The sequence below is a fragment of the Lepus europaeus genome, chromosome 21, assembly GCF_033115175.1.
Source record: "Lepus europaeus isolate LE1 chromosome 21, mLepTim1.pri, whole genome shotgun sequence".
Classification (NCBI taxonomy): domain Eukaryota; kingdom Metazoa; phylum Chordata; class Mammalia; order Lagomorpha; family Leporidae; genus Lepus; species Lepus europaeus.
The window spans coordinates 2,595,667-2,618,603 of NC_084847.1; the positions used below are offsets into that span (position 1 = coordinate 2,595,667).

Below are 22,937 nucleotides of genomic sequence, written 5' to 3' on the forward strand. Positions count from 1 at the left end.
CCGTGTCCCCATCCCTCTCTCCTGGCCAGCATTGCTTTCCCCATACTCAGGACTGGACCAGGTGCTGAGAGGACACCCCAGTGGCCCGCAGAGAGGCCTGGCTCCAGGCAGGCAGAGCGCAGGACCAGTGGCTGCAGCCCTGGCCGTGGGGAGCAGCGACGACGTCAAACCAGGCCACCCACAGGATGTTGGAAACCACAGGGGCCTGGTGAGTCTGTCACATGAAAGAGGCCTCCCTCCGTGGTTCACGTGGCGTGGGTGCTGAGGACGGGTGCCAACAGCCCCCAGGAACGTCTGTCAGCCCACTCAGAGCCGGCATGGCCCGTGGCCTCAGCTCCGCAGGGTCCTCCATGAGAAGCGCGTGGGCTCCTGGCCCCTGGGGGGGCTGGCGTGTGTGGAGAGGAGGGCTGCACAGTCATCCTCCCTGTGGACTCAGGGCTTCCTGCTTGCAAGGCTGGGGCCTTTCCTCGTGAGCCCCCTTGCAGGGCCAGCAGCTCCCTGCCCGAGGCTGAGGCCAGGGCCACGAGATGTGGGACGGGACATGGCCAAGTGCGGCCGATCTGGTCCCCAGCCCTGCTTCCCATGCAGGTTCCCTCTGGGGTTCCTCATCAGATGGGAACTCCTGCCCTGTCCCCAGAGCGGGCCCTTGGCACACCTGCTGCCCCAGCCTTGCCGGCACCATGACGGCAGCTCTGCTCCACCGTGTTCCTTTTCAACGGATGAGCCGGCCCAGTCCTGTGGTGCCTGCCTGCTGGCCGGTTCCTGTGGGCACGTCCAAGCTCTCGGACACTGAGCCTACTGTGGTGGTTCCTTCGCGGCAGGGGCTCCTTCCTCTGAACCCTCCCCCCAGCAGGCAGCACGGCCTCGCTGGCCGTTTCAGAACAAGTTGCTTGGCACACGGGCTCAGGCTCTTGTTCCTGCCTCCTGGCTGGGCTGGCTGAGGTTCCCCTGCGTTCCCCCATCCTGACCCCACCCCCACGTTGCCATCAGCGACTTCTTTTGTCACACAGGCCTTTTGAGGGTCAGGGCTCTGACAGGGACCTGGTCTCCTCTAGCTTCCAGAAACAGCCCCTGCTGGGGAGCCCTTGTGACCCCTCTGATGAGAGCAGACATGAGACTCTGGGCTCCTCACTGTCCGCTTTGGGCCCTGTGCACCTGCCAGGCCAGGCCACGTGTCCAGGAGACCCATCGCTGCTGCTCCACTCCCTCTTTGCTGATGCGACCCTCAGGCCACTGAGCCCCGACCCCCGTGCCAGGACGCGGCCAGGGTGGCCTGTCCATCTCCCCACAGCCCCTGCTCAGGCCATGGCAGCGCTCTGCAGCTCGTACCATGGAAGGTGGGGCCTGGCTCGGCGGTTCTGCATCTGTGGCAGCCACGCCTGAGGCTGGCGCCCGGCCTCGCCTGGCAGCTCGGGGCCCAGGCAGGGCTCTGTGAAACACCGTGTACGGACCGACGGACGTGCGGGTGAGAGTGTGGCTGTCTGTGACTCACCTGTGCCCCCAGTGCAGGAACAGGTGGGCTGGGACCACCTGGGCTCAAGCTCATGGTCTGTTTCCCTTGGGATTTTTCTGAGGTGCAGCTGCCAGGTTTTTGTAAAGCTGTTTGTTTTTATTGCACATCATATAAAACCAGCTGCACTGGATTTGAGACAAGGGCGTTCTCAAGGACCGGAGACCCAGCCTCCTCTCGCCTTCGCCTGCCGGTAGGGTGCATGCTTGCCTTGGGGCTCGGTCGTGCTGGTGACAGTGACCGGGCCAGGAGGGCTGGGCCCTGGCCGTGTGGTGCAGCGAACTGAGGCCACTTGGTTTGCTGGTGGTGGCTGTGCTGAGAGGAAGCCGGTCCCTGCCAGCTGGGCAGGCTGGCCCTGGGCCTGGTGGCTGCAGGGGGCAGGTGGGGCAGGACCAGGCCTCACCCCGCCACCTGGTGCCGCCCAGGCCCCCCCGAATCCATGAGGCCCACGGGAACAAGGGGAGACACGGAGGCACCGACAGAGGCAGGGGCGGGGCCTCCATCCAGCCATGATGTGCTCCAGTTCCAGCGCGGGAGGCGGCGTTCCACAGGTCCCAGCCGAGACGGAGGAGCCCGGTGCACCGGGCACCCTGCAGCCTCCCCCAGGCGGTCAGTGGGGGCTGTGACACAGTGCAGGCCCGCACACCGGGAGGGTGGAGCCCAGGTGGGGGCCGTCACTTCTGCCCCCCTTTCTTCCTGCCCGCGCCCCGCCGCCTCTTCCCCTCGAGCTTCTCCTTCCGGGCCGCGGCGGTGGTGAAGGTGACGCAGTGGGTGTCCAGGAAGTCCAGCAGCTTGCCCGCAGCCACGCGGATGCCGTTCTGCCTCAGGGCAGCCTGCAGCTTGGCCAGCTCCAAGGGCTGGTACAGCAGCACCTTCTGGTACAGGGCCGGCGTGGAGCGGATGTAGCGCCTCACCGCCTCCTCCACGTCTCCTGCCGGGACGGCCGCCTGGGAGGCGCTGACCCCGTCCTCCTCTTCACCTGCTGACTCAAAGGCTGCTCCGAACTCTGTGGAGGAGCTGGAGAGCGCGGACGGCGGCCCTGTGACGCCTGCAGCCCGAGACGAGCCCCTCTGAGGGAAGGGGTGGGTTCCCACGGGCCCTGGGCAGCCTGGCACGCGGCAGGAAAGTGCAGGTGTGTGGGGCGTGGGGCCGGGAGCTCTGTGGGGCTGCTCCGGGGGGCCCGGAGGGAGCGGCCCCTGAGAGGTTCAAACCCGAAGGTAACGGGGGCTTCCTGATCACCCAGACCCACTGCCCCGCCACTTCCATCTGGTTACCTCTGTGAGCTAAAGGAGCTGTCACTGCTGTCCACAGAGGTAGCCACGGATTCCTGGGAGGCTGGGAGACGAGCGTCACCATCAGGGCCTGGAGAGGCCTCGGGGGCTGGTGGCCTGCCAGGGGCTGGGAGGCCCCCACTGGGCTGCTGCGTCCCGTGCTGGGGGCCCGGGGCAGCCTCCAGCTGCGTGCAGCCTCCCGCCCTGGAAGGCTCGGAGGTCTCGGCGTTGTAGGTCTGACTGCAGGGTGCCTCCCGGGGCGCCTGAGAGGGCGGGATCTCGTCCTCCGAGTCGGACTCCAGGGTCTGGTGAGTGTACTGGAAGATCTCCTTCAGCTTCAGAACCATCTGGCGTTTGGGCAGCGGGCGGACTCCAAACCTGAATGAGAAAGCAGGTGAGCACCAGGACTCCACACTCGGCACCACCTCCTCGTTCCGGCAAAGAGCAGTTACCAACACGTGCAGTGACGAGCTCTGTGCGGCTGAGCCGTGGTACAACTCTAGAAAGCGTTCAGAGGTTAGCATCTGTGCTGGGCACCGACTGAGCAGCCGGAGAGCTGACGCGGCTCACTGCAGGGGACTCCACATGCTTGCAGACCACAGGGAGCATGCCCACTGGGTAAGCTGAGGGACTTCCGGGGGCCCAGTGCGCAGGGAGGCCCGGGAAGCTCCCCCATCCCCTTTCTCCTTGAAGAGCAGATTAAAGAACCTCTGCCCAGCCCAGGGCCAGCTGCGTCCACCAGACCTGAAGCGACCACACGGTGCCGCTCCGCTTCCAGGGCTGCCAAGCCTGGCTACGTGAGAGAGGGAAGAGCCCGCCTGGGAGGGACTCTGGGGAGCAGCACTGACCTGTCCAGCTCTTTCTTCAGCACCGGCGTCTCCATGATGGAGTACCTTGGCATTGGCGTTATGGGCACTTTGGGGGGCAGCTTCTTCTTCCGATGAGCACCTTCGGGCAAAACAAAAGCAGCACCCATTTCAACACGAGGGGTCCGGACTAACCGCTCTGATCCTGGCGGGGCCACCAAGAGAAATCAGCTCTTGGAGACGACACCACCGTGACTTTGCTCCACGAGAGCATGAATGAGCTCCGTGCTCAGTGTTTGGAAATGAGGTGCCGCCTCGGAAGGCAGCCCACGGTGCACACGCCCCGTGCCTGGTGGAGCCGACGCTGCGTGAATGGTGTTCCTGGAGCTGGGCAGCCCCACACACAGCCACACGTAAACGAACTTGAAAATGCTTCAGCATGCCGCAGCAACCTGAGAGTGGGCGATGTCCTTCAAGCAGGCAGACATCAGTATTATTTTTATAAATCAACTATTTAGAAATGTCCCAGTTAAGAACAGGCAAAGGGCCTCAACGTACACTTCAAAGAACATACACAGGGGCTGGTGCCGTGGTGCGGGCCCAGAGTCCCATATGGGCACTGGCTTAAGTCCCAGCGGCTGTTGCTCCCGAGCCTGGGAGGGCAGCCCAAGTACGTGGGTCTCTGCCACCAGTGGGGGAGACAGAGTGGCCCGGCCCTGGCTGTTGTGGCCATGTAGGGAGCGAACCAGCGGATGGAAAATCTGTCTCCTTCTCTGGGACTGCCTTTTCTTAAAAACAAACAAACAAAAGCCACAGACATCGAAGACAAACCACAGATGCCGCCTCCTACCCGGGATACTTTGTCATGAGGATGCAGGAACTGGACCCCCCACGCGCTGGGGGGGGATGTCACGTGGTGCAGCCACCTTGGGGAGCAGCTGGGTTCCTCAGAGAGTGACCCCACAGGTCCACTCCCGATGAACACTTGCATTCCTCACGCAGCCAGGACTGCGAAGGCTGGATGGAAGAGCAGAGGCGTCCGTGCGTAGATCGCGAACCTCAGGCTCAGAGAAGGACGCCAGACCCCAGACTCGGTGGCTCGGTTTGGGTGTCTAGGCCGGGCAGATCCAGAGATGGAGAGTGGGTGCGTGAGGAAAATGTCTGCGATCCGTGGTGGCGGTCGCACCCTCGTGAACGCGGTGACAGCCACTGAACTGTGCACCTTGGAAAGTGACCTCTGGTGTGCGATCCCTGTCAAGCCGAGGTAATCCAAGCAGCATTTTGATGACTGGGACACATCAGGAACGGACAGCCTTTGACTCTCCATCCTCTTTCTGACCACAGAGTCACGTGAGACCGGGGCGTCTCCATGCCTCCTGCCCTTCACAGCCCCGTGCCCGAGTCTCCCGCCTGCTGCAGGGTTCTCACAGCACCCCTGGGAACCGGTGAGAAATGCAAATTCTGGGTCGCCTTGGGTCCTCCAGAGGCAACGCTGTGGGGTGGGCTGCCAGGTGGGACTGAAGAAGCCGCGGAAGGCGGCCTGCTTCCCCTGGGATCTCGGGAGGGCACGAAGCACCGGGCTGCAGCTCCCAGCAGCTTCTGCCATGGCAGCAGCGACTCACGGATTTGAGTCCCCCGTGATGGGAGGCAGCCCCTCCACCTCACTGCCCACAGCCGCCCCACCTGCCTGTCTCGCTGAGTTGAAGGGCACAGTCATAGCACTGGGCAGCCAGCCCTCCGCCAGCTCCCCACTGCTCCTCTCCCCAGCCCCTGGAGCCACGCATCCCCCGGAGCTGCTGCTTCTAGACGTGCGTCTGCACGGAGTCAGCTTGACCTCCTGTGCCCGCCTGCTCCCGCGCTGCAGGCTGCTTCCTAGGCTTAGCCACGCAGGAGCACGAGTCAGCCTGTTCCTCTTTACGGCTGGTGTCCCTTTCCCCACCGCGGCCAGGTGGACGGCCGCCCTTCTCGGCTCTACTCTGCTGTGGACGGCTCGGTGGGTGGGAAGGCTGACTCGGCCCGATCCTAGGCACTGCTGAGGTGCCTGCTACAAAGAGCTTTTACTTCTGGGGGTGCTGGTTCGTCATTCTGGAGAGGGGCTCGCACACCTGGATGTCTGGGGGTGTGGGGACCCAGGCCCGTTTAGGAGACGCTGCCCTGCAGCTGAGTGGAGTTTTCACTCGGGGTCTCCACACCCCCTCAGTGTAGAGCGGAAAGCCCAGACGGCGCCCATCCCAGCACTCACCTGGTGTCGCCGATGCGCCTGAGCTCTCAGCGCCGTCGGCACCTGGGGTCTGGGCTGTGGGAGGAGCTTCCGGCGACTTTTCTCCGCCATCCCAGTCGTCCCACAGAGCTGAATTCAGAAAGCTCAGTCTGCCGCTCCCTGGGGAGCCGGCCTGTGAGGATGGCTCTGGGGACTTTCTGCCTCGGGTGGGGGTAGCACCACTATCGGGGGACTTCTGGGTCCTGCTGCTGGGACTGCTGGTGCCCAGGGGGCCTGTCCGCTCGAGGTTCAGGTCGTCAATTGGGATGGGTGAGAGGGGCTCAGCGTGCCAGCAGCAGCCGTCCGCTGGCCCTGGGGGGTCACTGTCCGGCAGGGGGCTGCTGTTTGCCGGAAGGGAGGTGGCCTCCTGCTCACCTTCACTGTCCTCAACTTCCACCACTTCGCTGGCCGCAGCCGCGGGGGGCCGGCCCGGCTTGAGTGGTGAGCATTCTGGGAACTGCCAGGTGAAATCGGGGGGGCCTCTTGGAATGGCACGAGGGGCCAGTGGAGAGGAGTGCTTGGGGCGCCTGGGCTGAGGCCGGGGGGGGCTTCGACAGCCCCGCCTGCCACTGGCGGAAGCCCCCGGAGTGACAGGAGCACGGCTGGCGGGTGGCATCTGGGGCACGATCACAGACAACTCCTGTGCGGCCCCTTTCGCGCCCCTGTTCTCTGAAGCCCTGGGGGTGCGCCCAGTCTTCTCCGCCGCAGGGGTCCTGGGCCTGAGGCTCAGGATTTGGGTCTGGGATGAGCAGTCGTGGCTCCTGCTGGCCAGGGGGGTGGCGGGCACCAGCCAGGACGAGCTGTCCGTGGTGCTGTCCTCGGGGCTGCTCTCGTGGTCGCAGGACAGCCAGGGGGGCCCCCTGCTGCGCCCAGAGCCCCGATTCTCTGACAGCACCTCCTCCCCCTGCTGCAGCCCAGTTCCTCTTCTTGGTGGGCTTTGGGAACATTCCAGATCTGCATCCACATCGATGACGGAAAACAGCTCCGAGGACCTGGGGCTGATTCCCGACAGCTCCCTTTCTCCTGGGGCATCAGGAGCCGGCCTGATCTTGGCTTGTTCCGGCTCCAGCTCTTCATCTGAGTCTGATAAAAGGATAATCTCATCCCCCTCGCTCCTGGAGGGAGGATTCGGTGACCGGCAGCTGGAACGCTCGGGCTCGCTCTGGGTGAGGTCAATGGATGCCGACGTGTCCGGGGCAGCCGGGGCCCCCGTGGTTCTGGGTTCCAGCCTGGGACTGCAGGCGCTGCCTCTCTGCAGGCCTGGATCAGTCAGCGCCGTGAGGACGCTGCTGGGCCTCTTCTGCCTGGAGCGTGCCCGTGGCGATGGCGAGTGCGGGGAGGCCGCTTCAGACAGCCTGCTGTGCGCCAGGCCAGACAGCGGGCCTGTGTGATGCGCGTGAAGCTGCGAGTGGCCAGGACTCCCAACGGCTGGGGGCTGTGGCGGGGGGCAGCTGAGGTGGGGTTGGGGAGCCTGCTGGGGAGTGGGGGGATGGGAAAGCTCCCCCTCCCGCCCCTGGATAGTGCTCCCTCGCTCCTCGTGGTCACTCGCTGCCTGGGACGGTTGTAAGAGCGCTCCTTGAGGTGGTGCCGGCAGCTGTTCCTCACTGTGGACACGGACTGAATGCAAGGAACCTTCTCCCCTTGCCCCAGAAGGGGTGGGGGAGCTGGAGTGACCGCCTGTCTCCTCTGGTGCCTCTTGCTCCTGGGTCCGTGCCTCGCTGTCCACGGCTGAGCGCTGGCCCTGTGGGGGCAGAACGCGCGGCCTCACGTTCTCCCTGCGGGGTGAGGCCGTGGCTCCCCCAGGCCCTGACAGCTCCATTTGCTCTGCCTTTTCCAACTCTTCATTGCCTGGGATGCTTGCCAGGCCCTGCCCAGGCCCTGGACCGTCCTCGGGGAGCTGGTCGGCGTCCACGTCTGGGACTCTTTCCCCCTGGAGAAGCCTTCGCTGAGTAGCTGCAAATTCATAAATCTCCTCCATTTCGGTTTCATTCACCTTTTCTCTGTCTTCTTCCTGGCCCTCGGATTTCGACAGAGCCTCTGCCTCCTCGTCTTCATCTACCCACACCGACCGCAGGAGCTCCTGGAAGCTCTCCAGTCTGCTCTCACAGCTCCCTCCTTCCTTCTCCGCCTGGCACTCCTCCTCCACGTCCACGCCGGCAGACGCCTGCTGGCACAGCTGCATGAGGTCAGTCACGCCAAACCTGTAGCAGGGAACACAGGCACTCAGGCCCCTCTGCACAGAGCCCCCCCCTCCCCCCAGTGCTGTGACCTGGGAGGTGGGGGCAGAGCAGAGCTCTCCTAAGGAGCCACAGCCGGGGCTCGGCCTGGCCTCTCCCTGCTCTCCCAGGAAGATGGTGTCCAGGTGCCTGCCCGGGAGCACCCAGGGTCACCTGGCTCTAGAAACCAGAGACCCACGCCACCTTCAGGCACATCCGGTCACTGCGGCCTCAGACATGAAGCCATGCAGCAGGCCGTCTGTGACAGGAAGCCAACAGACTCTAAACCCAGAGGGCACGTGCTGCTCGAGGCCCTCCGGGCACCAGGCCCAGTACCAGCCTGGCAGGCTACACCTGCGGGCGGCCGGGCACCCGCTCACAGGCTCTGTGGCTGAGCCTTTCCCAAGGCTCTGGCTGACAAGGCTTTGTGCTAAAAGCCCTCGGACCTTGTCGTGGGGAAAGGCCTCTTCTTGGCTGAGCTATCTACTGAGCTAACCTTTATCTCTCTCAAACCCTGGAGTGTGGACAAAGCCAGGGTGGCTGCCAAGCGTGGGATGGAGACCAAGTGTGTTCCCCATGTCCACTCGTGGGGATCCAGGAGAGGGCTGCTGTGTCCAGCTCCCCGTGGAAGAACCGTTAAGGTGCAGAGCATTTGTGAGGTCCTGAGGCAGGGGCCTCTCCCTTAGCCCCCGGGGAGCTGAAGCGTGCAGCACTCCTGCAACAGTCCGTTCTGGAGGAAGCAGGCCTTGTTCATGACCATCACTGGTCACAAACTTGGGAGTGAAAGGCAGTAACGGGCTGGTATTGTGGCACAGGTTAAGCCACCATCTGTGTCGCCGGCATCCCTGATTGGAGTGCTAGCCGCTCCACTTCGGATGGAGCTCCCTGCTAATGCGCCTGGGGAAGCAGTGGAGGACGGCCCAAGTGCTTGGACTCCTGCCGCCATGTGGGACACGTGGATGGAGCTCCTGGCTCCTGGCTTCAGCCTGGCCCAGCCCTGGCTGTTGCAGCCATCTGGGGAATGAACCAGCAGATGGAAGAGCTCTCTGTCACTCTGCCTTCCAAATAAAAAATCTCTTAAGAAACAAAAATAGTGTGAACAGGACTTAAAGTTCCGAAGGCCTCAGCCTGACCCTCAACCTGCGGACCCTGAGGCTGTGGAGTAGAGTGGAAGGACAGTGGACCTGAGGGCCAGGGCACGTAGGTCAGGGGCCAGGCGGGGAGGCAGGCTGCTGTCCGCGGTGTAGAGGTACTGCAGGAATGCACGGACCGCCTCGGCGCTCACGTCACTCAGCAGCACGCGCTGGCTCCGATCCCCGTCTTCCACAGCGCAGAAGCCTTCGTTGTTCACCTGAGTGGGGGCGGATAAGGTGCAGTGAGCTTTCTGGTCAGGTGACCACCACCTGGAGTGGATCCTGGGAGTCTGCGTCTCATGGACAGCTCCACACCCCAGGAGAAGCGTGGGCCACGGTTGGGGCATTTTATCGGCCAGGAATTGAGTGGGTTGGGTCATAACAAGCCTCTTGATAGACACAGCAAGAGCTCTAGAACTCTCTGACACAGAGCAGGGCACTGGATTCCTGCTGATGTTGAAGTCCAGCACCGGTTAGAACGTCTCGGAGCAGGAGGCTGAGAACATCGGCAACTCTAATGGGGCGGGGGAGGGGGGACGCAGGCATCCGGTGCAGCAGTTTAAACGTCTTCATCCCTGGTGCTCCTGATGCCAGCTTCCTGCCAATGTGCACACTGGCGGCACAGTGGAGGCTCAAGGACTTGAATCCCTACCACCCCCGTGGGAGATCTGGCTTGAGCTCCAGCCTCCTGGCTCTGGCCTGGCTCAGCCCTAGCTATGGCAGACATTTGGAGTAAGAAAGAGGATGGAAGATCTCGCTCGCTCTCTCTCTGCCTTCCTAAATATAAAAATTAAAAACAGTTAAGAAAAAAAGATCAGTTTGGAACTTTACAATTATGCAAATAGAAAAAAGAGGAAACCGTTCTGGGGACAGAGCATCTGCTGTTGGCCGGCGCTGAGGGCGCTCCTCACACGGCAGCTAGCCTGACGCGCCTCTCTGTCCTCTCCTCAGACGGGACCCTGACAGCGACAGGAAAGACGCTCCCATACAAGGCAGAAGGGGCAGGAGGGAGGGGAGCTGCCCGATGGCCGGTACTCACATACTGAATGAGAAGTGGACATCGGGCGTAAAGCACAAACTTGTGGGCATAGAGCAGCTCGCCGCTGTCCACCTGGAACTGGACGTCGCTCAGGTGCGGGTTGTTGACCATGGCGCTGAAGTCGGCAACCAGCAGCCCGAAGGAGAGCTGAAGCCAGAGGCACAGCTGTGAGCATGTCACCGTCTTGCGCTACTGCCACTCTGCTAACCGAGCAGCGTGGGGCTCCCCTGCTCAGGACAGGGTGGGCTGTGCCGGGCTCTGCTTTGTATCACTGCAGGCACTTGCAGCCGGGGCCTTGGATGCCCAGGCAGGGAGCGGCCGCTGGGGAGAGGGAGCACAGCCCTGACAAGGACGAGCGGGCGGCATCCGTGGTTCTGGAGTGCGGGGTGAGCTACACGTGCTGTATGCCCGGTGCTCAGAGCGGCTTGGTGTGATGGACCCAGGCCCCGCGTGCCAGCACCTCAGGGACCGCTGTCCACTGTGCACGGCAATGCCATCGCCCTGGCTCTGGTGTGGGCAGTGTGGCTGAGGCCGGGATCCTCCGGGGATGGTGTCTACTCTCGGGAAAACCCAACTGCCACCCCACTGGTCACCAGCACAGGACGAGGGACCATGGGCTGGAGCCGAGCGCGGCCCCAGAGCCACACAGGAGGGTTGCCGTAAGTTGCTACGGCGTGAGCACGCAGAACACACTGCTGAATGAGGGCCCTGCACAGAGAGGAGCGGCCCCCGGACTCCCACGACTAAGCAAGCTTGGGGGTTCTGCCACTGCGGGTGCCCGTCGTGTTCCGAGACAGAAGCAACACACAGAAGCCTTCACGGCAGGGCCTGGGGGGCAGCCGGGAGGGGCTGCCAAGTCCACCTGCTGGGAAGCAGAGCTGCTCCGTGACGCCAGTGGAAGTGGGGAGGCCCTGGGGACAGCAGGGAGTGGAGCTCCCCACAGTGGTCACAGCCCCAGGCAGGGGCTCACGTGGGAGACCCGCAGTCCTTACCGAAGCGTGGTCGCCGCACTCCAGGTGCTTCTCCTTAGGCAGGACAAAGCCGGTCAGCGGGAGGCCGCGGGGCACCACATCCAGCCCTGCGAGGGGGTGCAGGTTGAGATAACGTCACCCTGACAATGTCGACATCCAGCCGGCGGCACCCACCACAAGCCAGGCTGGACCCAAGATGCCTCGGGAGGAGCTGGCTGGGGACATGGCCATGTAAAGCAAGCCCCTGCCGCCGCCATTTCTTCCACCGCCCCTCGCCGGAGGTTAAAAGGCTCACTCACCTGGGCAGCCAGCTCCGTCTTGGCCTAAAGTTGAGGAAAATCGTGACAGACTTGTGTGTGCCACAGTCACCTCTGAGCAAAGCAGAAGCTGCTGGGGCGCTGCCTGTGCTCCTGCCGAGCCTCAGGTCTTGACGAAGGCGCCCCCTTCCCGCCTGCGGCCCACCCAGTGTCTCACCTGTGGCCCCACCGGAGCTGGCCAGGTCCCCACTGCTGGGCCTTGGGCTGGCACTCAGCCCCTCCCGTGCCAGGTCCACGAGGTCCTGCAGGGCCTGGTGCTCCCTCTGGCTGGCCGATGGCGACAGGCCCCCGGGGCTGCTGGGGAGAGCAGGTGGCCCCTCCAGGCCTGACTCTGGCTGCTCAGGCGGCCTCAGTGGTTGCGGAGGCTCCTGGGTCAGGCCCTGCAAGAAGCGAGCAAGCCAGGGTAAGCACGTGGCTGCTGTCAGACACTGGCACGGTAGCAGCCTCTACACATGCGCACGACCAGACCCAAACTGCAGAGCGGGACGAGGGCTGTGCGGGACTGGAAGTGTCCGTCACTGAGTATCGACAGGCTTCTCTGAGTGGCCCATCCATGCCTGCGGACAGCCAGGGGTCTGGCGCCGTCCTGACGTCATCTGAAGGACCACAGGAAGGCGAGAACTGACTCAGAGCCACCTGTACGACCGTCTGGAACATGTATGTAGAATGTGGGTTCCTGGCGCCTGCTGCGATGACGCCAGCCACACGGGAGTAGGGCCTGGGGTTCAGTGTCCTAAACACTCTTGGGGAAGCCGAGGCTCGGCCCTGTCCTCACCCGCAGAGCCGCGCGGCTGCTACAGAGAGAGCCTCAGCCGAGCCCTTGCCCCCACCGCTCATCCTGTCTGTGGCCCGGCGCTGGTGTCGGAGCTGCAGTTCTGTCCCCAGAGCCCGTGCGTGCGTGTCTGGAGGAGCAGGGCTCACCTCGGCAGGCCGCTGGGGCACGATGGGAGGGACCAGGCTGGCCGTGTAGAAGGCGTCTGCGGCCCAGGCTCCGGTCAGGGCGCTGCCCTCCCATAGGAAGTTCTGCTTCCCTTCCGGCGGCTGCAGGCACCAGCCTGCCTTTCTCAGCTTTTCCTTCAGAATCCTGCTGGCGGGAAGCGGCGGCGTGCGGGACAGCGGCGCTTCCTCTGACAGCAGCAGGGCCACGCGGTCTTCTATCTGCCTGCCTGTGGTCACACGGTCCTGGACGAGCAACTGCGGGGGGGACACCGGGGGCTTCCTCTTGCGACCTTTCTTCTCTAGAGACACACGGAAGCGACACGGCCAGCCGTGGCCTCAGCAACAAGCTCCGTAAGCCATGACTCTGGCCACACCCACCTGCTCTGACCACACCCACCCGCTCCCGGCCACACCCACCTCTCCTCTCGGAGAAAGCACTCTGCAGTCTGAGTGCAGGCGTGGCAGGGCTCTGCTCCATCTCGGAGCGGGACAGAGCCATGGCCACCAGCAGGTCCTCGGACGGTGCCTCGGGCAGGTCGGCCTTCCTTCTCTTCCGGGGCTCCTTCTTGTTCAAGGTCCTTTTCCGTTTCACACCTCCAGTGGGGTTGCTAAAGCTAAAAGACAGCCCAAGGGAAAAGTTAGTGACGGCCACGGGTGCCCACACTTGTGAGGCCGGGGGCTGCTCTCCTTTGTGGGGGTGAGAGAAAAGGGATGAACGGGGACCCATCAGACAGAGGCATCCAGTGCCTTGGCCTTCAGTGAGCTGATTCTGCCGTCTATGAGCTCTCTGATGCAGGCCGAGGGTTCAGCCAGTCCACACAGGACAGGGTCTTTCCATGTGGTACTGCCCAGCAGGTTCCCGGCACAGCTACTGCACACCCGGGGTGGCCAAACCTGGTGGAGCCAACACTTCCTGGCTCCAAGCTGGCTCCTGGACCTGCCATCACCTTCTGCCCATTCAGGCCTCAGATGCCCAGGGCCAGTCCTGAATTCAGCGCACGCAAGTCCTGCCATTCGCGTGTGCTTGTGCTCAATGCAGCACAGGAACCCAGCGCCGCTGTTCTGTGTGAGGCCTGGAGGCAGGCTGGAGCCCGGCAGGCCGGCACCCCGGGCAAGGGAAGGAGCAGGGCAGGGGCGAGGCAAGCCGAGCCCGGCCCGCCCCGCCCCGCCCCGCAGCTGTCCGGGTCTCTGGAAGCTCATGCTGGTTGCCAGAGCACGGACGGCCTGAGATTCTCATACTGCTCGCAGGGTCTAAGTGAGCCCCGGGAAGCCGGTATGATGACCCCGGCCTCTGCGAAGGGACGGAGCCGCCCATCAGCCCTGGTCCCCGTACGATGGGTGCATCTCGGCACTCGCCAGGCAGGACGGGAGGAGCAAGGGGCGAGTGGGTGCTCTGACCAGCACCTTCTCCCACAGGGAATTCTGACCACCCCAGAGTTCCAGACTCCCACGGCTTGGCCTCGAGAGAGGAGGTGCAGAGTCCCGGGAAGAAGCCGGTTCCTGTTGGCTGTCTACTTTGCCAACCGAGGGCTCGTGCACATGGAATCCCAGCACTTGCAGGTAAGTTCAAAGCAGAGCCATTGAACCTGAGAGGCAGCTGTGTGGTCCTGCCAAGAGGCAAGCGAGAGCTTAGACTGTCTATTTAAGGCCTCAAGGCTTCCAGTCCTCCCGTTGGAGCGTGCTGTGCTAAATAGACAGCTCCTTGGGAGGAGCACCCACCTCTGCCCTCTGCAGTCCCAGCCCAGCTCAGCAGCCCACAACCCACATGCAAGGCTGTGGCCAGGAAACAGCCAGCGGCCTTGGCCTTGTCTTGGCTGCCGATGGCTGTCAAGGGAAAAGAAGCCTGGGCCTGGGCCCTGGCAGCTGATGCTCCCTTACAGCTGGGGTGGGCGTGGGGCAGTGGGTGCTGGGACGGCACCTCAGCCACTGTGCACCTGTGGTTTGCACGCTGAGGGCTCACTTCCCCGCTGTCAGGGCCTCTGCTATTTTAACACTCATCCTTAATTCATGCAAATTTTCCAAAAAGGGGCATGTGGGTAAGCCTCACCAACTCTGCCTGTGCTGAATAATCTTACATTAAGAGAATAAAAGTCAGACTGCACTGAGATGAAACCACGGTGCAGAAGAAGTGGCTGAGCTGCAGTGAACACCGGCAGGCCTGGGGGCTGCCGCTGCCGCGGGGGGCATGCCGGGGAGCCCAGCCACGCCTTTCTGCAGACACACCTGGCTCACGGTGCAGCGTCTGTCTCCACCTGAAGCCCTTCCAGACTCTGCCAGATTTGCTCCACAAATGTTTGCTTTCCAGAATCAGAGAGGCCTCTGCTCGACCTGTCTCTTCCCAGGCGACTCACCTGGGTGTGGGCGGGTGTCCTCCGCCCTCGGGCTGGGCTGTCTGCAGCCGCACAGCCTGCAGCAGCAGCTGGGGGCCCACCTCCATCCTCGCTGCGCACTGCTTCAGGTGGCTTGCTCTGCTCTTTGAGGTGAGAAAAGCTTTGCCACAGATGGGGCACTCGGGGATCTGAGGTGCAGGTGGTCTTAGTGCCTTTTCCGCCTCATCTAAGCACCTGGAGAGAGACCATGGGTGTACGTTAGCGTGGACGTGCTGTGGCTAAAGCAGGTTCCCCAGGGCCGGCGTCCTCCTCCCGGCTCCACGTGCTATGTTTAGATGTCTGCTAGCAAGGGTGGTTACAGAAGCTGAGACACAGACACCAAAATTCCCATACATCTCAGGGACCCCGTGCCAAAATATTTATCCAAAAGAACTGAAAGCAGGTCCCCAAATACATGAGACACATGTCCAGGGGTCAGCATGTGGTACATGAGTTAAGCCTCTGCCTGCAACACCAGCATCCCATTCAGAGTGTGGTTTCAGTCCCGGCTGCTCCACTTCCCGTCCAGCTCTCTGCTAGCGGGCCTGCGAAGGCAGCAGAAGATGGCCCACGTACATGGGCCCCTGCACCCATGTGTGGGGCATGGATGAAGTTCCAGGCTCCTGGCTTCCGCCTGGCCCAGCCAGTCGTTGTGGCCATTTGGGGAGTGAACTGGCAGGTGGAAGAGCTCTTTCTCCCTGTCTCTGTCACTCTGCCTTCCAAATAAATCTTAAGCCAAGGAATGTCCAGAGCAGCTCAGAAACAGCGGTCAGCGGCCCCTCGTGGCCGGGAAGGTAAGGATCTGTGCGCACCGCGGGATGCTGAGCTACAGAAAGGAACGCACTGCAGTCACGTGCCCGGGTTCTGTGGTCAGGTGTGGACCACATACACAACCTGGGCCTGCGGGCCTGCACTGCCCAGGCGTGTCTTGGGTACCTGGCTTGTTGGAGGACACTGTGGTATCACAGTTCCCGTAGTGGGCAAACCATAGGTAATCGTACCGCTCCGCGCTGCGTGGATGAACTTCAAAACCATGATTCTAAGCGGACAGACACAAGAGGACAAGGACTGTACGAGTCCACTTATGTCAGGTGTCCAGAGCAGGCAGAGCCACACAGACAGGAAGTTGACTTTTGGCTGTGAGGGGAGGGAGGGAGCACCAGGGAGTGACTATTAAAGGGCTGGGATTTCTCTGGGAGCGATGAGAATAATCCAGAATTACTGTGATGATGGGGGCTCAACCCCGCGAACACACCGAAAGCTGCTGAATGGTGCCTCCCCGTGGGTGAAGTGTGGATATGTGAATTCTCTCAATGAAGCATTTTTAAAGAGGACAGGCTGACAACATTGAGGTGCTGGTGAGGCATCTCAAGGTGCCCGCTGGAGCCTGGGGGTACCCTGGTCCTGGCCACAAGCACGGGCGAAGGGACGGACCGTCTGCGCCGCTCCCACCTGTTCACGTGCTGCTCCCGCCGGGCCACACTCATCATCGAGAGGTTCTTCTGACAGAGCTGGCAGAAGAACAAGCCCTTCTCCTCCAGGTCGTCGCCACGCGCAGACGCTGCTTCCTGCCCGACCTCGTGCTGCAGGGCCAGGGCCACCGCAGCGTCACTGTCTGTGGCAGAGCGCACAGGCTCACATCCTGTGGGGAAACAGAGAGCCCTGAGGGGCAGCTCCAGAGCCACACCCTCCTGCGTCTGCAGTGGGTCACTGGGCACGGGCACCAGGCGGTGAGAAGAAAGCCGGAGCTGGCACGCTCTTCTCACACTGTTCCGTGCACACGCAGGGGAGCCCGTGAAGGCGTGGTTCGGATTCGGAGGTCCCACTGCAGCCTGGGACGCTGTGTGTCTAACAGCTCCCGGACGTGGCAGCAGTGCTGGTGGCCCAGGGCCACTGAGCGTCAAGGGCCTTCCCCTCTTCTGCCGTCTCTGCCAGTGCAGCCCCACCAAGGTTCCCATGAGAGATGAGGACCCATGTTGCGTAGGGGACCAAGAACATCGTGTGCCTTCTCGGGCGCCCCAGCACGAAGCACACGGCACCAGGGAGGCGCCACTGCTGGGGGTTTCGCCTGTAGCCAGTCAGACCTCTCATGTCCATACCGTCTACCTGCAACACTAGGGCTACAGGCAGGCGCTAAATGATACAAGGAAATAATAAAACAAATTCAGAAAGAGGGAAATCTTGTAAGGCAGCTAGCCTGGGCTCTTCAAAAAATGTCAGAGGGGTGAGAGAACTGTCCTAGAACCTCAACCTTGAGAGACTAATGAGCTGTGTAAAATGCAGTATGCAACCTTATATTAAGTCCCTGTTTAAAAAAGAAAAAAAAGGGGGCTGGGGCTGTGGTGCAGCAGGTTAAAGCCCTGGCCTGAAGCGCCGGCATCCTATATGGGTGCTGGTTCGAGTCTTGGCTGCTCCACTTCCAATCCAGCTCTCTGCTATGGCCTAGGAAAGCAGTAGAGGATAGCCCAAGTTCTTGGGCCCCTGCACCTACGTGGGAGACCCGGAAGAAGCTCCTGGCTCCAGATCAGCACAGCTCTGGCCGTTGTGGCCATATGGGGAGTGAACCAGTGGATGGAAGACCTCTCTGTCTCTACTCTCTATAACTCTGTCTCTCAAATAAAAAAAAAATCTTTAAAGAAAAAAAAAAAAAACAGAAAGAAAGAAACCAGCTACAAAAGATCCTTTGGGACCATTGGGGAAATCTGTATACATGCTGAACGCCAGGCTCTATGAATGGAATTAGGCATGAAACTGGTATTGTGGTTAGGCAGGAGAATCCTGCGAATGATGGCATGATGCCTGTAATGTTCAGAGGACGCAGACATAAAAGATGTCTGGTGAGACTACCTGGAACTTTTTTGGGTTCAGCCTGCTGCCTGACTTCAGTCACAAATAAAGCCAATTAAGAAGTGCAAAACCAAAATAAAAAAAAAAAAAAAGCCACCTTAGAGAAATCAATTTACATTTTTAAAATGATTTTTTAAGGGAAAAATTTCATAATAAAATAGTTTTTAAAGAAAGCTAAACCTTTGTCAAAGAAGCTAAACGAGAAATGCCACAGGTGGCCCTCCACTGGCTGGATCCAAGCAGGTGGCCAGGGCTGGCACCAGCAGACCTGCTCCCAGCAGGAACGCGGTGAGTGCTGGCTCCTTCCTGCCAGAGTTCAAACCTGTGTGTGTGGAAGACAGACGCACGCGCGTCCTACCGTTCCCGGCTGCCGTCTGCTCCCGAGGGCTCTTTGGGACGCTTCCTTCGGCTGCCGCCCCAGGGGGCCGCTCTTCTGGCTCATGCTTCAAGCGCTCGGGGTCAGCTCTCTTGAACTGTTGCATCCGCTGCAGAACCAGCTCTGCCGTGCGGGGTTTGGAGGGATTTGGCGCCGCTGTGGTCAGGCAGGGAGGAGGCGGCTGGGAATCGCCATTGGGAACGCTCTCTGGCAAAAAGGAAAATAGTCACATACGTCTGTGGCAGCTGGAGACTTGAGAGACTTCTCCAGCAGATGCAGGCTAGACCCTAGTTTCCAAGGGATCCTTTAGGAACTAGTTCAGGTTTGACTGGTGAGGAAGCTCGCTGCCTGTGGCAGAGCACACACAGATGCCAGCGACAGGAGGGGCACGAGGGGTGACAGCCTGCAGTTTATTTTTGGGGTGATGACACTGTTCTAAAATTACCTGGGGGTGGTCGCTGCACAACTGTGTGCACACACTGCAAACCACCAGCTCTACACACTGAAAGATGACTTCTGCGGAATGTATCTCAGTGTTTAATAAAGAATGCTAGTGATACATGTTCCTCTTTTTCTAGCTCGGGCTCCTTTCACCTGGGATGCAGGTGGCCTTCCGTGCAGCTCCACGGACTCCACGAAGTTGTATGTCCGTTATTAGGTATGCACGGGTGCGTGGTTCTGATCAGATTCACATAGGAAGCAGGAACGACCAAGAATGTTCCAGCAGCAGGACTGGAGCTGAGTCTGTGTGCTCAGACCTTGCCACCACTGTCCTGAGAGGTGGTGCTGTTATTTAAGACTTGGCAGGAAAGGTGAGGACGTGTTAGCTACAGAATGCAGCAGCGCAGTCTGTGGTATATAGCATATGCATGGCTGGTTTCCAGCGCTGCATGAAGAGCGCGAGCTAGCTAGACCAAAGGCAGGACAGCACAGCTGCTTCACACAGACAAAAGGAAGAGAAAAAGTCTTCTGAAGGGCTGAAAAGAAGGACCTGACGATTCTCCTAGGACTAAGCCCATAGCGTTCGTCATACGGCTTCCTCAGAAGCTGAACCAAATTGGCTGGCCCACTCCGACTTACCTGCCTTGGAATCAGCTCCAGAAAATCAGAGAAGTTGCATTATTTTCACTCATGTCAACCACATGATATAAACAATCACAGGGAATCATCAAAGCGCAGATCCCAAACAGTCACGTGGACAATTCACACATGCCTACTTTATCACTGTTGTCTCCAGTCCTGGGACCGGCTACCTATTTAGTAAATAACACCAGGCCAGACCCACCCGTTCACATATCACCTATGGCTGTGTCTTACTGCAACAGCAGAGCTGAGTGCAGTCACCCCTCAGTACCCTTGGGACACTGACCCCAGGACACCTCCCACCCCCATCCGTGGGTGCTCACATCTCCGTTATAAAACGGTACAGGACTTGCCTGTAACCTACACACATCCTCCCTATATGCTTTAAATCATCTCTGGGTTACTTCTAATGCCGAATACAATGCGAATGCCATGTAAATAAGTTTACACTGCATTATGTAGGTAGTAATAATAATGCGTGCTCAGCAGAGAGATGATTTTCTCCTCCACTATTTCCCTGCCCCAGTTGGGTGGATACAGAGGGTCTGCTGTAGGGGTAACACTGGATGGGCTACAGAGCCGGTGGTCACTATCTGGCCTTTTCTAGAAATGTCCCAACCCTGGATTCCTTTGGCAAGGTCGGGCAGTGGTTCTTGCTTGGTTACCTGTCTGGGTGCCCTGCGCTCTTTCCCCGAGCCCAGGCTGATGTTCGGCAGGAGCAAGCACACATGCCTCCCCGTTCACAGTGCCGGCCAGGTCACTTGCTTGCGACTTGGTTTTCTTTGTCTTTTCAGCCCGAGGGGACGGGCTGCCAGGTGGCGGTCTCTTCTCTGCCGGGCCTTGAAGGGGTTCTGCCTTGGTGGCGTTTTGCTTGGACTTTTTCAGTTTGCTTCTTATCTGAGTGCCATTTGAGGCCTTCTGGGTCTTCTTTTCTCCTGACACCTGCTTGGTTCCATTTTTTTTCACCCTCTGGAGAAAGTTGGCACAAAGTTCTTTAAAATCGTCGTCTGACTCATCCATTGTCTGAGCAGCCGTAAGGCTCCGAGGCTGCTCTTCAGAGGAGTGAGGGTCGATCTCAGGGCAGGTCCGAAGATGACAGAGGGCATCCCATTCACACCCACAGCGTCGTGAGAGTTCTGCTCCCCCTGAGACGCTGGGAGTCTGCACAGTTAGACAAAAAGGACGCTGTTCCTCTACGTAATGATGCAGGTACCTTTATGGCCTGTGCTTCAGCAACACATTTCAAGCTTCCCTCTGCGAAAGGTCACAACTCAGAGACCGGTGTCCAGGAGATGCCTCTGAAGCAGAACACAGACGAACGGGGTGCTCCCAGCGCGCTTCGAGAGGCCCATGGTGATGAAGCACATTCGGTGTGTTTACCTTCACATCTGTGGAAAGCCAAACACATCTAAGGTAATTATTCAGATCATGCCATGTTACGCCATTTCTTCCAGGCAAGTACAAGTGCACATGGAGTTCGGGAGTATGGAGTATCAGAGTAACGATACTGCTGTCAAATACTCAGTGCAGCCTGAGTAACAACCTGATTGTCCTCCAGGACATCAACACCACAACCCAGAAGAGGGATCTAGAGGCCTGTAGAAGCGTATTCTCCCACAGGCAGCACAAACGGGTGCATCTCAGGAGAGTGCTTTCACTGAGATGGAGGAGTAAATTCATGAGGGGCCTTTGCTGCTGCAACAGATAACTCCCCGCATCTAGGGCCCCTACCGCCCTACAACCCCAGCCATGAGCTGTGGAGGCTCCAACAGCGAACTGTGCAGGAGAAACAGGAGGAAGGCAGTAAGGATGTGCCCAACGCCCCCCGAGACGGCCACTTTGCTGGACCCTCCCAGCCTGCAGGACTGGATTATTACTTTGACACACAGCTTAGCGGGGTTCAAAAACCGAGTTCACTGCAAATCCGACAGCGCAGTCCCTGCCGTCAGTCATTTAGCACACCACAGCTGGGCCGATGCGCCCACCTGCCCGCCTGGCGACCCTCGCCATCCACGCCAGCTCCTCAGAGGAGGGCCTCGGCCTCCCCCGCTGCTCATCACCGCTCGCTGGCCTCACAGCGGCGCCCAGCCCACAGACCCCACGCGGCAGGTAACGTCTACGGTTCGCTCACTGTGCGCCAGGCACTGTTCCAATCGCTTTCCAGGCTTGGACGCAGCCAGTCCTTTGTCACACTTCGTTTGAGACCCAGCCAGGGTAGAGATGAGAACGGTTCGTTCCCTCAGCTTTAGCCCTCGCTCCGCGAAGGACACCGGCTGACCTCCTTCGCCTGTGCTCCTCGGCTGACAGGGTGCCTGACGTGCAGTGAGTGTTGGACACTATTGCGGTCCAAGGGCTACAGGCAGCTTGGGACAATCCGGAGTGCACGGGGGCGGCACGCGGACGGGGACGCGGGGCTAGGCTGACCGCATGTGACCCCACTCCGCCCGCCTCCGACAGCTGCTCAGCCGGTGTCTGCGGACGACAGGACGAACCCAGAGGGCAGGGGTCTTGTGCCTCCTCAGCCTCGTACCTACCCGGGCGCCCGGCTCACCGCGGGCGAGGAATGAATGAATGAATGAATGAACGAACGAACGAACTGGGGCGGGCCGGCCCCTCCCGCTGCCCCCAGACCGGCGACCTTCGGAAAGGCTGTGTGGACACTCCACCCGGCAAAGGGCGGCCCCGGACTCTGAGGACCTTCCAGCCAGACGGAGACCCCCGATCGCCGGAATGGCTCCGGGTCCGCCCGCCCGGCGCCTCCGAGATGCCTCGGCCGCGGCGGCCTATGGCTAAGGGTTGAGCGAGGGAGGCGGGCGGGCGAGCGGCACTCGTCTCCCTCAGCACAGCGAGAACGGCCCGCGGTGACAGGGCCGCCAGTGCAACAGTGCAGACGCCCAACCCCAAAGCCCGGCTCCTCCTACCTCCCGCGCGCGCGCGCGCCGCCGCGGTACCTTAACGGGGAGTCACGCGCCTGCGCATGCGCCGCCGGCTGCCCCCGCGCGGAGATCTGGATGCGCAGGCGCAGAGCGGTTCCGGGGGGGGGCGGTTCTCTTCCCGTCTTCCAGTGCGGCCCCGGCGTTTCCGGGCAGCGCGAGGAGGGCGAGGCGGAAGTGGCGTGTGGCGAGCTGTGCGGCCGCAGTCCGCGTTCAGGTACAGGTTACGGAGTGTGGAGGAAGAGGCGGCGAGAGTTGGGGGGCGCCCGCGGAGTTTTAACGTGCAGTCTGGCTCCGCCCCGATTTGTGGACTCCGGAAACGTTTGCGGAGTAATGGCGGCCGCCTCCGAGCGCCCCCGCCTCTGGAGCGGACGGGGGTCGAGGGAACCCCAAACCCAGGCCCGGAGCGCCTCCCTCCGGAGGTGGTGGCTGAGAGCCGAGGCCTGGCGGTCGGGGAGAGAGGACCCGGGCCCGTCGCCCCGACTCCAGGGCCTGGAGGGGGTCTGGCCGCCGCGGGCCACCGCGGCTGAGCGTTAAGGATCGGAGCCTCCAGCCGAGGTTTCCTCAGAGTCCTTACGTGGCGGCCAGGAACTGCGGTGACCTGGGTGAGACGCGAGGGCGCAGGAGCAGGACGGGGATGGCGCGGTCTGGACCTGCGACCCCGGGGCGTGCAGGCTTCTGGGCTGGGCGTCCCTGAGTTAGGAGCGCTGGGGAAGTGAAGGGACGGAGTCGGAGCGAAGACGGTGTAGTGGTTGTGTAAGAAGTAATACCCATGACGTAGAATTCACGCTTTCAAAGCGTACGCCTTGGTGGTTTCTTAGGACTTTGGTAAGATTACGCGTCCGTCATAACCACGCAATTCCAGGA

The 22,937-nt window shown here is 61.1% G+C and overlaps 1 protein-coding gene and 1 long non-coding RNA gene across 5 annotated transcripts; one reads left to right on the forward strand and one right to left on the reverse strand.

The window, feature by feature from the left end:
* Positions 1–1,602: 1,602 nt before the first annotated feature.
* Positions 1,603–22,077, reverse strand: SLX4 (SLX4 structure-specific endonuclease subunit). Of its 4 annotated transcripts, none has more exons than XM_062179731.1 (16): positions 22,059–22,077; positions 19,803–20,525; positions 18,037–18,261; positions 16,284–16,473; positions 14,814–15,026; positions 12,880–13,076; positions 12,445–12,761; positions 11,681–11,903; positions 11,506–11,529; positions 11,228–11,313; positions 10,236–10,382; positions 9,248–9,414; positions 5,830–8,048; positions 3,630–3,729; positions 2,785–3,159; positions 1,603–2,527 (listed from the first exon to the last, which is right to left on the reverse strand). In XM_062179731.1, exons 2-16 carry the CDS (start codon positions 20,155–20,157, stop codon positions 2,185–2,187), a joined length of 5,181 nt encoding a protein of 1,726 aa, XP_062035715.1. In that variant the 5' UTR covers positions 20,158–20,525; positions 22,059–22,077; the 3' UTR covers positions 1,603–2,184. The 4 variants fall into 4 exon arrangements, with proteins under 4 accessions (XP_062035715.1, XP_062035714.1, XP_062035716.1 ...); XM_062179730.1 differs by lacking the exon at positions 22,059–22,077 and adding an exon at positions 21,672–22,001; XM_062179733.1 differs by lacking the exon at positions 22,059–22,077 and adding an exon at positions 21,672–22,001 and having other exon boundaries at positions 2,400–2,558.
* LOC133750247 (uncharacterized) lies at positions 3,011–5,060 on the forward strand. The gene is made up of 3 exons (XR_009864687.1): positions 3,011–3,399; positions 3,475–4,851; positions 4,932–5,060. It is a non-coding gene; the product is annotated as an uncharacterized LOC133750247 (long non-coding RNA).
* Positions 22,078–22,937: the final 860 nt, after the last annotated feature.